Below are 18,206 nucleotides of genomic sequence, written 5' to 3' on the forward strand. Positions count from 1 at the left end.
CCACCCCACCTCCAGCGCCTCATAGGTTGGGTGGTCTTATTCTTTGGCAAAGACAAGGGAAACCAACAATCCCCCCCAAGAAACAGGGCTGGAAGAACCGAGTCGACCCTCAGGACCTCCACGAGGCCCGAGAGTCAGCACGGACGTCCAGGAAGTGAGGGCCTTCCAGACACTTTCACTGCCCATCTTGTACTTTTCCACCGCGAGCGCCAGCGTTTAAAGCTGTGTGCAGAACACTCTTCCTAGAATTCCTAGTTTTGTTCAGAGTGTAAACACTGAGCTAAACGACAAGGGTTCTGGTATGATAAGTTAGCCTCCAAAAGGACGATGCTGTTCTGAACGCCTGTCCCTACCCTGAGATTAGCAATTACACCCGGAATTTGTGCGTTTGTGTGTGTCTGTGTTTACACTGCAGTTTTTGCATAAGACTATCAACTACACTATAGTGTAAAAAAAGAGTGTGCACGTCTACACGGATTTCTTACTTGCTCCATCAATAAGACACATAAATGGCATTACCTGGAGAATCCTCTAATGTAAAAAGTAACAGCTTGTGACACGAAATCATTCCGACCATTCTCCAGGCACCATATAACTACTTGTACACCCTTAACTTTGTGAGAAAGCCATTCAGCCCCATTTATCAAAAACCTTAAAACTTTCATAGGCTGTGACCCAGTAAAGCTGCGAATCTATCCTTGGCAGGAAATAACCTGAAAGAACCCAAAACTGTTCCCCGAATGAAACTATTTATTTTCCTATTTGACACTGAAACAAACATCTGAAAACGATCTGAATGCCTCACATACGGGAATGCTTACAGCACAACCTCTGGTTAAGAATAGTCTTCGGCCATTAAAAATACAGAGTGAAGTAAGTCAGAAAGAGAAAGACAAATACCGTATGCTAACACATATATATGGAATTTAAGGGAAAAAATGTCATGAAGAACCTAGGGGTAAGACGGGAATAAAGACACAGACCTACTAGAGAACGGACTTGAGGATATGGGGAGGGGGAAGGGAAAGCTGTGACAAAGTGAGAGAGTGGCATGGACATATATACACTACCAAACGTAAGGTAGATAGCTAGTGGGAAGCAGCCGCATAGCACAGGGAGATCAGCTCGGTGCTTTGTGACCACCTAGAGGGGTGGGATAGGGAGGGTGGGAGGGAGGGAGACGCAAGAGATATGGGAACATATGTATATGTATAACTGATTCACTTTGTTATAAAGCAGAAACTAGCACACCATTGTAAAGCAATTATACTCCAATAAAGATGTTAAAAAAAATTCTATAATAAAATGGGAAACTTTTCATACCATGTTAGGTGGGGGAAAAGCATGACAGAAAATTCATTGTTTTCTAAGCATCTTATGACCATAATATGGCAAATTAAATATGGGGAAGTGAAACATTGCACAACTTTCTTCATTTTGAATCAACGCCCATTAAGAGTTATTTTGGTAACAAATAATAACTTAGAAATGAAAGCCAGCCTCCACGGGAGGGCAAGCAGGACAAGGTTGTGGCAGGAGGGACCAGGGTTCATGTTGCCTGCTCAGTGTCGCCCCAGCTCCATGGGCGTCCTCAGACCCAACAAGAGAAGGGGAAGCGTGGCCATGGGCTCTTCCGTCCCTGTGGCCCGAGGCCTCAGCGGGGTGTTTCCAGCCCCTCAGCCCCCATCCCCACCAGGGGCCACGCGGCGCACTGGGAGGCCTTACTGATGTCCTCCGCGAAGATGATGCTTGTGAGGCGGGCGGGCTGGGACAGGCGGGCCTGCACCACTGCCTTCCGGGAGCACTGCTGCTCGTCCAGGCCCAGCGGCTCGATGCTGGCCACCTCCGGCCGGGTTGATGACCTGCGGCGACAAGAAGAGAAGTCACCCTCTGGAGCCAGCGGAGAGGCAGGGCTGGGACCGGAAGCCAGAGCCGCAGCCCCCCCCCCCCCGATCTGTCCCAGACTCGCAGGACACAGAGGCCAGGCTCCACCAGCTTCAAACCCAGGACACAGAGGCCAGGCTCCACCAGCTTCAAACCCAGTGGAGACAGGCAGCCGAGGCCCCTCTAGTAGGAGCAGGACATCCTGAGGGCGAGGACCTCCCCTCCCACCTCACCCCCACCCCAGCCCTGAACATATCACACAGGCAGAGAGTCACTGCTCGGGACACTGGAAAACACCTCCATGTTCAACAGTCACCTGACAGGACTATTCCAAGGAACTGGAAATAACTATTGGTGGGAAAAGCGCCTACGGTCCCTGGGGAGGAGGAGAGGCCAGGTACCTGCTGACCTCTAGGCAGGACCTGGCACACGGCAGCCTCCCAGACGGTCACCTCCGTCCCCAACAGGCCCTACAAACCCAGAGCTCACCGACGGGAACCTTGGCAACAGGCACAAGGCCCAGCGCACAGGGCCGAGGTTACAGGGAAGGTGGGCGGAAGGGCAGGTAAACACCTTCGCCACGGAGGGAGGATGGGTCATTCTTCACAGAAGCGATGGTTAATCACCCTGCACCCCGAGGCAGGCAGAGAGCGCCGGACATGAGAGGGGATGAGAGGCAGAAGCAGATGTCTGGCAAACGCAGAGACACCCAGAGATTGTTATTAAAATACAGAAGTGTGCTGGGGGAGCGTGGTGGTTAATTTTACGTGTCAACCTGGCCAGGCCATGAGGTGCCCAGCTACTTGGTCAGACATTATTCTGGGTGTGTCTGAGGGTGTTTTGGGATGCGATTAACATTTAAACCAGCAGACTGGGTAAAGGAGATTGCCTTCCCCAGTGTCGGTGGGCCTCACCCAATCAGTTGAGGCCTGAATAGAACAAAAAGGCTGACCCATCTGCAAATGAGAGGGAGTTCCTCCTGCCTGAAAGCCTTCAGAGGCGTGTATACACACACACACATACACACATATTGCTTCTCTGGAGAAACCTGACCAATACAGGGAGAGCAAAGAAGATAACGAAAGAAACTATCTACCATGTGTTAAGCCCAGAACCTTCTGTCCATCAGATTACTTAACCCTCCAAGAGGCCTATATGGGAAAACCAAACCGAGGCTCAGAGAGGTTGAGTAATTCCGCAAAGCCACACAGCTGTACGTGGCGGGGCCAGTGATCAGAGCCAGGTCTGTGTGACTCCAGATCAGACAATCCTCCCACCACACGAGTGCTTCCCCCAGGGTACGGAGCACACAACACCAGAGAGCAGTGAGGCACCGATGAACTGTCTTTAAATTGACTCTTTATGTCATTTAATTACTACACATTCATTGTTAATTGTTTCAGGAAAAACAAATGTATCAAACTTAGGAGCTCCTACATGTTAATACTGAAGAGGATGTCTGATGTTCAAAAAAGGAGTCATTTTGAAGCAAACAGTAAGTTTTCGTATAGGTGGTACACGAAAAAGGCAGCACTCTGACAGTGGCGTTCCCAGGACAGCTGTGAGGGGCGGGGCTGCCCATCAGCCGCCATTTTCCAGTGTTTCTATAAAACAAGGACAGAGCGGCCTCTCACACTGATAGCTGGAGCTCTCAGAACCGGTCTGTCCCCACACTGGTTGGGGAGGACCCACATGAGGCACGGAGGGAAGGGGGGAGAAGGCACGTGGGCCGCGCCAGCTCCCTCAGCCTAACCCTCGCGGGCTCTGGGCTCATGGCCCAGGCGGCAGGACGGGTCCAGGAAGCAGGGCTCAGAGAAGGCGGGGTCTGCACAGAGCTGACAGCTGAGAGGCCCACCCAGAAACCAGCTCCGAAGGCCAGGTCACTTGGACACAGCATCACGTTCTGCCAAGGAAGCAGGTCCGGGCTCAATGGCTTTTCTGCCGGAAGAGCCTTCCTCTGTCTCCAGTTTAAACGAACGGCCGCTGCTCAGAACGGATGAGAGCTGCTCCAGCTTGCCCACCTGGTCGTTCTGTGCATCTCAGCTGGTGGTCAGCACGCCTGCCCACCCTCCCCACTCATGGACTCGCCCTAAGGCCCACGGGAGGAGCTTCAGGGGCCTCCCCGGGTCCCTGGCGCAGGCAGTGATGGTGACATGGCCTCACTCTCTGTTGAGAAGGTGAACGCCTAGGGCAGCAGGGTGCTGCCGCTCGCCAGCTGTGTGACATTGAGCAAACAATTCCACCTCAATTCTCTGTGCCTGTTTCCTCAGCTGTACAATGGCAATAAAACTGACCTGCTGCAAAGGGTTGGGGCGGATTAGATAGGATGACAGATGTAAAGCTCTTATTGCAGGGCGTCGCACATAGTAAGCTCTCCAACTCAGGCACCAGCAGGAGGTGCCTAAATGAAGGGCTTCTGGCCCTGAGGTGTTTGGCGAGACTCTGACCACAGACCTTTGCTTTTTAAAGAAAGTAAGAAAACATGGGCCCTTCTAGATTGTGATCCTTCATGTGTGACCTGGTGGGGCCCTACCCCCAACCGCAGACATCCTCAGAGCCACAGGCAAAGATTCAGGCCCGAAGTACGGTTCACCACTGGCAAGAGCCTGAAGCTTCTGACTTCAAGTCTAACCTCTGCTCTGAAGTTCTTCCTCCCCCAGCTTCCCCCCATCCCTCCACTGATGCTGACCCCTCCACTTCTCGCGTCCCTCCCACCAGCTCCTGTGCGGCCTGGCCTTGAGGGCTCATGGGAAATGGTAACTCTTCCACGGACCCATCCCTGACCCTCCTCAACCTCCACTCAGCTCTCACAGCTGGTCCTTCTTGGGGTCCCTAATGCACCCATTCGTTCTTTCATTCATTGAATCCATATTCATTGGGTGATGTGCAGGATTCCAGGTACCGTTCTAGATGCCGGGGACACAACGAAGTACAAAATACACATTAATCCCCACCTTCACAGAGTTTACGTTTTAGTGGGAGGAGAACAAGGATAGACAAAATGAGTGAGTGGAGGTGGGATCTCAGACAACAGTGCTATGGACAAATAGAAGGCAGGGGAGGGAAAGGCTGTAGTTTCCAACTGGATGGTGAAGGGAGCCTCCCTCAGACGTGACATGTGAGGAGGAGGGGCAGACACAGGATCCCTGGATATCTGGGAGAAGGGTGTTCTGGCAAAAGCATGGGTGAGGCCAAAGGCCCTGAGGCTGGTGTGATCCTTCTCCTTGTCTGACCCCCTCGGAGACTGAGCCTGAGGACAGCGCCCGTGCGTGCTCATTTCTTGCCCTCACTGCACCCAGCATAAGACTCTGGTGCAAGTTTGTTTGCTTTTTTTTTTGCGGTACGCGGACCTCTCACTGTTGTGGCCTCTCCCGTTGCGGAGCACAGGCTCCGGACGCGCAGGCTCGGCGGCCATGGCTCACGGGCCCAGCTGCTCCATGGCACGTGGGATCCTCCCGGGCCGGGGCACGAACCCGCGTCCCCTGCATCAGCAGGCGGACTCTCAACCACTGTGCCACCAGGGAAGCCCGGTGCAAGATTTTGTAGATGCCCCTTATCAGGTTATGGATTCTCTTCTAATCCGAACTTGCTGCAAATTTCTATCATGAATGACTGTTGAATGTTCTGCACCTATTGAGACCATTATATGGCTTTTCTTCTTCATTTTGTTGATACAAGAATTGTTTATTGTTGCTCAAGCAATTACATTGATTGGTTTGTGTTAAACCAACCCTGCATTCCTGAGATCCACTCCAGTTGGTCATAACACAACACTCTTTTTATGTTTCTGGATTTGATGTGCTGCTATTTTGTTAAAGAATTTTGTACTCTGCGTCTGTGAATTTCTTTTGCTTATAATGTTTGAGGCTGGTTTGCAATCAGTGTAATGTTGGCCTCATAAAAAGGAGCTAGGAAATGATTGTTCTTCCTGCCTTTCCTGAAAGAGTTTATGAAAGATGTGTAATATTTCCTCCTTAAACGTTTCATGGAAATTACAAGTGAGGCCACCTGGGCTTGGAGTTTTCTTTTTTTTTTTTGCGGTACGCGGGCCTCTCAGTGTTGTGGCCTCTCCCGTCGCGGAGCACAGGCTCTGGACGCACAGGCTCAGCGGCCATGGCTCACCGGCCCAGCCGCTCCGCAGCATGTGGGATCCTCCCGGACTGGGGCACGAACCCGTGTCCCCTGCATCGGCAGGCGGACTCTCAACCACTGCGCCACCAGGGAAGCCCTGGAGTTTTCTTTATGAGAAGGTCTGTAATTATAAACTTAATTTTACCAAATGTCCTAAGTGGACCGAGAGGCACCAAGGGCTCTCTACGCCTGAGAACCCTTCCCCAAGTCCTGCACAGGAGGCGGGGAGCCTGCGGTTCAGTTCTGGTGGGCATGTTGCTTCCTCTCCTCTCGAATTGCTCACCCACATCCCAGCGAGACCCCCTCCCAGATCACAGCAGCTCCCGACAAGGGCCCCAGGTGAGAAAACCCAGGGTATATATACTGCCCCCCCCGCGCGCGCGCGCGCGCACGCACGCACGCACGCACGCACGCACGCACGCACGCACGCACACACACACACACACACACACACACACACACACACACACACACACACACACACACACACACACACACACAGAGCTGGGCAAACAGGAAGCAAGGCAAACGTGCACACATGAGTGTCATTCCTGCAGGGGACTCGTGTTGGGTTTTGGCTGCCCAGACTCCACTCCCCCTCCTCAGTAACAGCACCCAGATTTTCTGGGGGTGCTGCTCCCCTCCACCCTCAGACCATGAGGCTCCAGGGCACCCATGCTCCTTGGACCCTGGGAGGCAGGTGGCTGGGGCCTGGCCGATCGGCTGTGCATCCCCCTGGATGGAGGTGTTCAGACCCAGCGTGCAAGGCTTGACAAGGGCTGCAGGGCTGGACCCGTGCTCTTGCTACCCCAGGGGGCACCCGGCTGAGGCCCGAGACCAGGCCCTGCTGACATCACTGAGCCCTGTGTGCGGCCTGAAACAAACTCTGCCAAAACAACATCGCTGCTTTATTTAAACTATTTTGGTTTGAGTTTCCTGTCACATGCAGGAAAGTCAGGAGAGTTGAGACAAATGAAATCCCCTGACTGAATTCTTCAAGACTTGTGGCCTTATTTCATTCAAACTACTGGTACTATATTTTTTTAAAAAGAAAAAAAAATTGTCATTTATTATGTGCTTACTATGTGTCAGGCTCGAAATAAAACATATCACAAGTGTTTTATTTGCCTCCCAACAGTCCTATTGAAACCCCCCATTTGATACACAAGGAAACCCCTGCACGGATGTGAAGTAACCTGCCCAGGGCTACATTCCTGGAAAACACCTCAGTCGGCCGGGCTCTAGACTCCTGGTCCAGACACCACCTCCCGCCTTATGGTGAATGCACCCAGATTGTTCAAAACAGAGCTAATGGCCTCCACCTACCTGGGGCTGCCCATGCGAGGGCCCAGGCCGCCAGACCTCAGTGAAAAATGGCTCCATCTCCTCCATCACGCCCTACGCCACATGCAGCCTTAATACTGCTTCTTAATGTGTCATCAACTTCCCTCAAATGCTCCTGAACCTGGGTAAAACGGCCATTGACGAGAAGGTCTGGCATGCTTCCCGTGCATCCCAGGACTGAGCTGAGTCTGTGACCTGGTTTTGAATGTGGTTCTGCCGGTGAGTGGGGAATAACATGCAAAGTATGCAAAGGAATTAGCGGAAAAACTGGTTCTGCTATTTGGTTCCCTCTGCCATCCCCACCTGCAACATTCAAAGTCCCTGCCTCTGGACTTGGGTCTCTGGCCACCCACCGGGGCAGCTGCCTGGACACCTGCACCTTCCGCCCTTCCCGGCCCCCCATCCGGTTACATCCAAGTAACCTTCGTATCTTTTTCTTACTTTTTTCTTTTATTTGTTTTTTTAATTTTGTTAAGACTTTTTTTATGTGGACCTTTTTAAAGTCTTTACTGAATTTGTTACCATACTGCTGTTTTCTGTTTTCCGTTTGGGTTTTTTGGCTGCGAGGCATGTGGGATCCCAGCTCCCTGACCAGGGATCAAACCCGCACCCCCTGCATTGGAAGGTGAAGCCTTAACCACTGGACCACCAGGGAAGTCCCTTACATTTTTCTTTTAAATTGATTCTTCCTTAATGAAAACGTACTTTATTTATTTATTGGCCGTGCCCCACGGCATGTGGCATCTTGGTTCCCCGGGATTGAACCTGCGCTCCGTGCAGTGGAAGTGCCCCGCCTTAACCACTGACCGGCCAGGGAAGTCCTGAAACAATACTTTAAAAGGAAACTTTATATCACTAGTGTAAACAGAAAGCCTATACCATTTGCCATCCGAGGTAACGATAAAAACAAACAAGAATCGAAACAATGTTACTGCATTTGGCAGGGGGGGGGGCAGGGGGGGCGGGGGGGACACTGTCACCCCCACAAAAGAAACAGGCAGATATTACAGGGTATTAGGAAAAGCAGAAGGTGGTTGTAGGGGCCAGGGGACGGGGAGGGGTTAGCATTTAATGGGGACAGAGTTTCAGTTTGGGAAGCTGAAAAAGTTCTGGAGATGATGGGTAATGGTTATATAACAGTGTGAATGTCTTGATGCCACTGAACTGGACACTTAAAAATGGTTAATTTTATGATATGTATATTTTACCAAATTTTTTTTAAAAAGAAAAAATGGAAACAACATGTTGGCACCAGAAATGAATTTTTTATCTTGAGGGTGTCTAATGGGACAGGGGAACCCGGGGACAGGGAGGGTCAGGCCAGAAAGCTACAGTGGAAAAAGGAGAAGTGACGGTTGTACAAAGAAGCAGTGAGTGGGGGCAGAGGAAGACACAGCCCTCCCTCCACCCACCTGCAGGTCCACCCTTCCCTGCCCCCCATGACAGAGGCAGGGCCTGCAGGGCGGAAGCCACGTCAAGGGGCAGAGCAGGCTTGGTTGGGGGGGGGACCCACAAGGGAAGCAGGAAGAAAACCACCCACGGAAGCAGGATGGAACATCTACCCAGCAGCATGGTGCTCAGGCACTGAAAACTTAAGATCATGAAGCAACACAGAAAAACAGCTGGGCTTTAACACTTGCTGGTGGTTGGTAGAGAAGGAAGTTCCCAAGTGACCTGAATACCAGGTTTGAGCTTCGTGGTGGTGGGGGGGGTGGAATAAGTGATCAAAAGGAAAACAAAATGGTGACTGACTGTGTTACAGTCAAAGGATTATGGGAGACTTCCGTGGTGGTCCAGTGGTCAAGATTCTGTGCTTCCAATGCAGGGGGCGTGGGTGTGATCCCTGGTCGGGGAACTAAGATCCCACATGCCACTCGGCCAAAAAAAAAAAAAAAAGGATTATGGGATACTTCTCTTTTTCCCCCTTTTCCCAACTTTCTCTCTCGTGTCATTTATATAAAGGATGCCTTAAAAAGAAGCTAATGAAAGATGCTTTGGAGCCCTTTCAATAAAATGAAATAGCAAAAAAGAATCAGGAGTTTGCCACATAACCAGCAATCCCTCGTTGTGACTGGAGGGGTTCAATCAGGTCTGGCCAATTCGCCAGAGGCTGCAAACCCCTGAAAGAGGTGGTACAGGGGCACGGTCCCAAACTCAAGACCGTCACTACTTATACGCGTCCCCCAGAGCACTGCCCTCTCTGAGGTTCCGACTGAAACGTGAACAGTTTTAACCTGATGCTCTCTACAGTTCCCCTGACCTTAAAATTGCCTGATGATTTGATGCTATAAAATCAAGAAACAGGAAAAGCAGACTTAAAGCCCCTGGGGCTCAGGCACGCAGTGGTTCCAGTAAAGTGGGAGCTTGGCCGAAAAGTCCAAGGATGAGCAAAAATTCCCCCAAGGTCCAGGAAGGTTTTCATTTTCTCTGTTCTTCACCTCACAGACTTCACAATGAACTCCTTAGGTGAAGAGGCTATTTTCCTCCCATGTATAGATGAATGCAGATAGAAAGCTTGCCTTTAGGCCCACTCTTAAAACTCCAGAGGGGACTCTTCAAAACCTCAAGCAATACCTGACTGAACTAGGAAGCACACACTAAAAATAAGGGAAACATTTCCAACGCTTGACTGACAGAAGCTTTTCCTGTGAAGTTAAGGGGAAAATCACAACCACCAAACACCTCCAAGACACTTAAGGTAAGCAGTTACACATCTGCAATAAAAGCTATGGGTCAGATTCAAAACAAGTTATAAGATACTTAGCAATCCTCTGATGCATCAGTGATTAGGAATGTTTTTTTCCTTCCTCCTCAGAAACTATACAAGTAAATTAAAATCCACCAGCTCTTCTCAGAAAAGAAAATGCAGTCAGAAAAAAAAAAAAAGTTGTTACTTCAGAAACGAAAAACACAGCTCTAGAATCTCAGAGGAAGCAGCATACGAATACACCGAAACGGATTCATTTGAAGCCAGCTGCTTTTAATAGCCAGATTCCTCTTTCTTGCCCCCCATATCAAGAGAACAACTTCAACCAGAGAATGAGCACGGTCACCTGCAAAGTGTGGACTAACAGGTGACCTCCCCACACCAGACAGGGCCCTGGACAGGGATGAAGAAAAGTTAAAGAGAAGATGTGATATCAAGCCAGAAATACGACCCTCCAGAGGAGGCAGGCACTAAACCCAAAATGCATTTGTCTGATGTGGCGTGTCCTTATTTCAGGAGGTGACCTTCAGAACACAAATAGGTACTAGTAATGCACATAAGCTAGAAAGTAGTCTGAGCTCCGGCACCAGGCTCGCGGATGTGCACGGATGACTATCCCAACAGACTTAACACACGTTGGACTCTCTGTACTGTGATCACACCCTGTTACACTGTCTAGCCTTGAAACAGGGAACCAAAGGGAGGAGCAAGGGCGTAGCGCGTGGGGATCACCCCCTCCTTTTCATCTCCAGCAAGGTGGCGGGGAGGTGTGGTAGGGCCTTGGTCACACCCAGCACCGCCTGCACCCTGCTAGGAATGAACCTGCTCGGAGTGGAACCCAGAGGCCGCTTCAGGCTGCTGCTCCTCCATCTGAAGGATGGAAGGGCTGGACCACATCACCCAGCTACCGTGAGGTGGGGCGGACCTCTAGTTTCATTAGTTCCTGGGGTTCCCAGATCACATCCCCCACAAAAGGTGCAGAACTCCTGCGTCCCCCCAGGAAGCTAGGGATCAAGGCAACCCTGCTCTGTGGGCAACCTGGGGTGAACCACCAACCATTCCCTTGCATCTCTCATCTGTAAAACAGGTGCATCATCTGTTAAACACCTAGGGTTTCCTCCGAAAGATCTTTCATCAAAGGTTTCCGTTCCTCCCAAAGACGCTGAACGACTGATTCGACTCCCACACACACCTTCCCCACTTCTCCACAAGCCCAATTCCCACACCAGTCCGGCGCCAGGGATGAGTCCCGGTCACCAAACTCCGGAAAGCGGCGTCCCCAGCCTAGGTCTCTCTGCAGTGCCCTGACCACCTCTCCCGGAGCCTGGACGAGAAAGGCGTGCGACCACGTGGACGCGCATCCCGGGACCAGCTGCGCCAGTGCGACCCTCTCCCTCCGGCAGGAGGTCCCTCCGGAAGCCCCGGGGCGGGCAGGGCTTCGCTGGCCCTTCGCCGCGCCCGCCGCACGCCCTCCGCGAGTCCCGCCGACAGCAGGGCTCCCGCCCGCACCACCTGCCGCGCGGGCCCCCTCCCGCCAGAGAGCGCGGAGGCCTCGGCGCCGCCATGCGCAGTAGGGGCGACCCACGCGCACGCCGCCGGATCACGCGCGACCAGCCGCCAGGCCAGTGGCCGCCCGGCCGCCAAGCCGGCGCCCGGGAGCGCGCGGCGGCGCACCTGCTGCGCGGGCCTGCGGGGGCGCGCGGCTCCCGACCTCCTGGCGCCGGCCGGGCCCGAAGGCCGCGCGCCGCAGGCCCCGCCAGACCCGCCCGAGGCCGCGGCCTCCTCCCCGCGCCCGCGCACCTGCAGCGCGCCCGCCCGGCCGCCCGCGCCCGAGGTCTGCCTCCCGACCCGGCCCCACGCCTGACCGCGCCTCACCAGCGGTAGCAGCCCTCCGAGGCCTCCAGCGTGAAATTCACGCGCGTGGCCCGCGTGAAGGGCAGCAGCACCTTGGGGATGTTGAGCTTGGCCGCCGGCGCGCTGGGGCCCAGCGCCAGCAGCCCCGAGAGCGCGAGCAGAAGCGGCCACAGCCGCCGGCCCCGCGTCACCATCCTCGCCGCTCTTCACCTCCCGGGACCCGGAGCCCGGTCGCGCGCGCACGCGCGCGCGCTCCCCTCGTGCCCTCCGTCCCCGGCCGCGCGCGCCCGGCCGGCAGGTGATAAGCGCGGGAGGGAGGAGGGAGGGGGCGGGGCGAGGGCCGAGGCCTCGGGCCCCTTCCTGGGCCCCGGCGGGCCCTGAGCGCTGGAACTGAGGGGCCCGGGCTCCCACCCCCGGCCCCCGACCCTACGGGGCGGAGGGAGGGGCTGGGGAGCGCACCCGAGGCCACGCGGGCCTGGGTGAGTGGGATGGGGCGCGCGCCCGAGTCACCGTGGGCGGGGGAGAAGGGATGAGGCGCCCTGCGGCGGTGGCGCCCCTCAACCACGCGGGAAGCACTGCACGGTTTTCTGGCCTCCACACTCGTATCCCTGGTTTCAAACTCTTGGTTTCAAACTCTCGGGCGACACTGCACGCGGATGTGGAGCCTCTCAGCCGTCCCGCAGCCATTCATTCGGCCCTGTTCAGCGCCTCTGGCCAATGAGCCTGGCCAGGGCCCAACAAACAAGTCCGCCAGGCCCCTGAGACCTTGCGCTCAGACCATCAACACACAAAGGAACAGGCCCCCAGGAAATCTGGAATGCGGAGCGCATCCTGGCCCAGGCATCCAGTAGAGGGGCCCAGTTCCGCAACGGCAAACGAACTGCTGAAGCCCTGGGGGCCCTGTGGGTGCTCCTTCCCCCTTCAACCTCCTCCAGGCCTTGCCAGGGAGGCATCATGATCCCCAGTTCTCCAGGAGGAAACAGGGTGAGTTGGCCTGAAGACCACGCAGCTACGAAGGGCGACACTGAGGCTCTCAGATCCCAAAGCCCTTCTTTGCGCTGCACCCACTATCTTCCGGAAGCCGTGAGGTTACCCAAAAGGCAGATTTAAGGCGCCAACGCTGCCAGAGCACATCCTACCCCTCCCCCGCACGCACCAGAGAGAGAGAGAGAGAGAGAGAGAGAGAGAGAGAGAGAGAACGTTCAGCATCACTGAATTGTGCGTGCAGAAACCCTAAATCTTAAATTCACTTTACAGGTTGTGCCCTAGGTTTGTAGTAGTCTTTGTCACGAATTACAGGAGGGGGTGAGCTCTGCAGGTATCCTGTGCACCAGTGCCTTTAAGATGTTAATCTGCTGCGGGGAGGGCCCAGCCTAGTGGGAGGTCAGGAAGAGGCGGGGTAAGTGCACTGGGGCCCAGCCTGTGTGAAGGGTCCAGGAAGTGTGCCCTGGATTGTAACCGGATACGCACGTGGATGCCCCTGCCTGATGAGGGAGGGAGAAGCTGAATTTCAATCAGGCTGGGAAAGGCTTCTTGGAGGAGGTGGCCCCTGGGCTGGGCATAGACACCTCACTAGGCTTCAGAGAGGCCCAGATGGTCTGAGCGTGCCCCTCAGGGGTCATCCACATTTTGGATGGTGAGGAGGGCTGTTTGGGGATCACCCTCAAAGCCTAAAGGCCCCAGACCAGAGATCTCTTGGAGCTGGGCTCTTCCCTGGGTGGGGAAATTCCAATGGGTTCTCTTGTCTAAAGAAACGAGTTGTATGGACAAAGCAGCCTCAGAGCAGGTATCTGTGAGGAATTTTTAGTGTTCTTGTTTGCATGTTTTATTGATTCATTTTTTAGTAAATAACAGATGAGTTTAAGCTAAAAAAGACTCAAAAGGGCTCATAGTAAAAGTGACTCCCCCTTACTACCCCTCACCCAGTACCCTTCCCAGAGGCAACCAGTATTTTCTGCTTGTGTATACTTCCAGACAGATTTTATGCATATACAAGCAAATACCTGTGTGTATACAGTTAAAATTCATGATATATATAAAAAAAAATTCATGATATAACTTATCATGTTCCAATTATGCCCACTTAAACTGGCAAACCAGGAGCCTTGCCCAGCAGGTAAATAAATACAAAGGACTAGGCGGAGTATCAGGGATCTTAAGCCCATCTGGCCTGTTAGGATCATGAGTCCCTATGGCCCCATCTTTCCAGATCTTATGATTATTGAGAAGAAATCAGTAATGTGGATTTGTAGATGAAACAGCTCAACTGTAAATGAATGCAATTGATTTATTAAAAACAAACATGCACACTCTTGGCCATTTATCCCAGGAAAATGAAAACGTATGTTTACACAAAAGCCCATACATAAAATGTTCAAAGCAGCTTTATTCATAATAGCCCAAAACTGGGGCTTCCCTGGTGGCGCAGTGGTTGAGAGTCCGCCTGCCGAGGCAGGGGACACAGGTTCGTGCCCCGGTCCGGGAAGATCCCACATGCCGCGGAGCGGCTGGGCCCATGGGCCATGGCCGCTGAGCCTGCGCGTCCGGAGCCTGTGCTCCACGACGGGAGAGGCCGCAGTGTTGAGAGGCCCGCATACCGCAAAACAAACAAACAAACTTAATAACCCAAAACTCAAAACAGCATAGAGGTCCTTCCACAGGTGATGGTTAAACAGACTGGGTGCATCCACACCATGGAATGCTACTCGGCAATAAAGGAACAAACTGTTGACACACTGGACAACTCAAATCTGCAGGAAATTATGCTGAGTGGAAAAAAAGCCAATCGCAAAAGGTTACATACGGCATAATTCCATTCATACAACGTTCTTGAAAAGCAACGTTATAGAACTGGAGAACAGGTGAGTGACTGACAGTGGGTGAGGGCCAGACGGGGTAGGGGTGGGGGGTGATGTGGCCATAAAAGGACAACATGTGAAATCTCTGTGCGGCTGGAAATGTTCTGTCTTGACTGTGTCTATGGTAAATCCTGGTTGCAATGTCCTATGGGTTTTTTTTATCGTTGTTTAATTGAAGTATAGTTGATTTACAATGTTGTGTTAATTTCAGGTGTACGGCAAAGTGGTTCATTTTTATATATATATTTTCAGGTTCTATTCCATTGTAGGTTATTACAAGATATTGAATATAGTTCCCTGTGTGTCCAATAGTTTTGCAAGCAGTCACCATTGGGGGAAACTGGGAAAAGGGTGCATGAGTCTCTCTTTACGTCTTAAATATGTCTCTCTCTATGTCTTTTTTTTTTTTTAAAGAATCAATTTTATTTATTTATTTGTATTTGGCTGCGTCGGGTCTTCGTTGCAGCGCACTGGCTTTCTCTAGTTGCGGAGAGCGGGGGCTACTCTTCGTTGCAGTGCGCGGGCTTCTCAGGCTCAGTAGTTGTGGTGCACGGGCTTAGTTGCGTGGGGTCTTCCCGGACCAGGGCTCGAACCCATGTCCCCTGCATTGGCAGGCGATTCTTAACCACTGCCCCACCAGGGAAGTCCTCTCTCTATGTCTTAAAACCGCATGTGAATCTACAGTTATCTAAAAAGAAAAAAGTTTACTTACACAAACAAAAAAGCAAACATACAAACAGGCCTAACAAAATAATCCGGGTGGACACAGCTTGCTGGCCACCTGTATGCTTTAATTTAAGGCGGTCAGGAAATTTCCCCAGCAAAACACTACGAACGGGAAGCAACAAAATGATGGATAGAACATTTTCCCATTTGAGATGTTTCCCTTTCTTTATATTGTCCTTAACTCTGTCACCCCCCCATTTTCACTTGCCAGTGAGCCTGGTAAGGGACCATGTCGGGGCCCCGGGGTCCATGCAGCACCCTCCTTCTCTGCCTTTGGGCGCCTTCTCTGGGTATCGAGTGCTATACCTGAGAGTCAGGGAGACAGTGGGCATGGCCTGAGCAGGCCACGCTGCCCCAGGCACAGAGACCCTCAGGGATGAAGAGACCCCAGATTTGTCTACCTGATAAATAAAATGAGATAGGAAAATGACTTGTATCGGTGACTTCCACGCTCGCTCGGAGAAACCTTACAGTATCTGAGTACCATCTGTGCTGTTATTTCCTATTTGTCTTTAAATCAAAGTGTTTACATATATTTAAAAAGGAAACTTTGTCACTCCAGTAAGTAGAAAAACAGTATCTGTTGCCAAACTAGAAGTAGCCATAAAATAAATACAATGAAACAAAGGGATGCCGTTAAGTTACAAGGAGACACTGTTTCCTGTCAAAGGCTCAGAGCCCAAGGCCTGTTCTCACCATTCAGAGGGAGAGGACCAAGCACTGGACGATAGGGGCCTTTCTTCTTGAGCGAATAAGGGTTGAGAAGGAATTTCAAAGGCAAGGAACTATTCCTAGTGGTATGTTGTCATATTAGAACCTATCTACCATCTTTTTTTTTTTTTTTTTTTTTTTGCGGTACACGGGCCTCTCACCGCTGCGGCCTCTCCCGTTGTGGAGCACAGGCTCCGGACGCGCAGGCCCAGCAGCCACGGCTCACGGGCCCAGCCGCTCCGCGGCATGTGGGATCCTCCCGGACCGGGGCACAAACCCGTGTCCCCTGCATCGGCAGGCGGACTCTCAACCACTGCGCCACCAGGGAAGCCCTACCATCTTTTTGCAACAAATAGATTTTTTAAATTGTGCAGTGGAGAAGCTCAAGCATTCACAAGAGTTGAGAGAATAGTATACTGAAGCCCCAAGCATGACCGTCCAGTCCCGTGACCATGCGCCTGCAGCCAACCCCAGCCCTCACCCGTATCATTTTGCAACAAATCTGAGGCATCCTACCTCTAAAAGATAAGGACTGTTTTAGATGTACACTCTAACCACAATACTATTATCACATCTAAAATATGAACAATAATTCCTCAGTCATAAAATATGCAGAGTTCAAACTTCCAAGTGTCTCATAAACATCGTAGCTTTTTTTTCACAGTTTGTATTTTCAGAATCAGGATCCACGTAAGGTTCACACGGCAATGGCTTGAAATGAGCTTTTAATGTCCAGGTTCCCCCTTCAGCGCTCTTTCCCTCCCGGCATTGTCTGTGTTGCCCCTTTCTGCTGGAGTAAACATTGTCTGTGTTGCCCCTTTCTAAAGTTTTTCTTTAGAGCACCCTCACTCACACCCAGCACACCCCATATGCAGGACCCAGCCCAGCAGCAGTGGTTTCCCTGCCGCACAAGGCCACAGCTACCTTCTGGTCACGGTCCCTGGGGACTGAGGAAAGGGGGTCCCACTGTAGGCCTTCAGCACTGTCTCTGGGCTGGAAACCTATACGTTTGGGGAAATAAAAAATAAGAAAACGTCTGGGAGCACGGGAACAGTTTCAGCCTCGGCAGAATGCTTTCCCAAACTTCATCTTGTGTAAGATAATGGCGCCATTTAATTACAGAAATCGCTGCTTTTCATCAATGCGCAGACATGCTGCCTGCTCACAGGATCCAGTTTCTATCTGTGCTTTTACTCTCACTCAGGACGGCTTTCTTCCACTTGCCACATCCATTCTCTGCCGGAGTCGGGGACTGCTTCGGCCAGTTAGCTGCCCCCGGACCACTGAACACCTCATCCTCGCCCACCTACTCCCTTCGTCCCCAAAGGCATCGCTATGGGACAGTGGCTGCAGGATAAGCTGATTGCAGCTTCGCGCCGTCAGGCCCCCTTAGAAGTCCTGGCACGGGTGTTATCCCAGCCGGCTAAGTCTGACACCAGCAGCCCTGGAGGGACACGCAGGAGTCCTTAGACATCACTAGGCCACCAGAACTGGAGGAGGGTACGTCCTACCCCTGGCTCCCCAAATAGCTATTTCATACCTCCAGTGTCGCACCTAGCTCATCAAACCTCTTAGGAAGGAAGATTTCTTTTAATACTCTTTTATAAGAAAAAATTATTTTCTGTAATAAACATTAAATGAGGGAGTTCGCTGGCGGTCCAGTGGTCAGGACTGGGGTGCTTTCACTGTCATGGGCCTGGGTTCAATGTTCAGTCCCTGGTGGGGGAACTACGATCCCACAAGCCATGTGGTGTGGCAAAACAAAAACAAAAACAAAAAAAACATTAAATGCAACATAATAATGGCTGGGAAAAAATAACTTTTTAAAACTTGTTTGATTGAGCTTTGTATATACAAGCAAGCCAGCAAAAGCAAGTTTTTAATTAAAAAAATAAAATATTACTTAACAGCCAAAAAGGGAAAGGTACTAGATTAATAATTTTTAATGACATTAATGTATTTTTTAAAAACGTATACTGACATATTGGCCT

General features: G+C 51.9%; 1 protein-coding gene across 1 annotated transcript in view; it reads right to left on the minus strand.

Moving 5' to 3' along the window:
* Positions 1-12,120, minus strand: part of NUP210 (nucleoporin 210) — a 99,605-nt gene extending 87,485 nt beyond the window's left edge. The window contains exons 1-2 of the mRNA XM_060161048.1: positions 11,942-12,120; positions 1,726-1,862 (exon numbers count right to left, since the gene is read on the minus strand). Coding sequence (XP_060017031.1) covers positions 1,726-1,862; positions 11,942-12,114 — 310 coding nt within the window. The 5' untranslated portion in view covers positions 12,115-12,120. The remainder of the gene's footprint in view (positions 1-1,725; positions 1,863-11,941) is intronic.
* Positions 12,121-18,206: the final 6,086 nt, after the last annotated feature.

This window comes from Lagenorhynchus albirostris, chromosome 10 (genome assembly GCF_949774975.1).
Source record: "Lagenorhynchus albirostris chromosome 10, mLagAlb1.1, whole genome shotgun sequence".
Taxonomy (NCBI): domain Eukaryota; kingdom Metazoa; phylum Chordata; class Mammalia; order Artiodactyla; family Delphinidae; genus Lagenorhynchus; species Lagenorhynchus albirostris.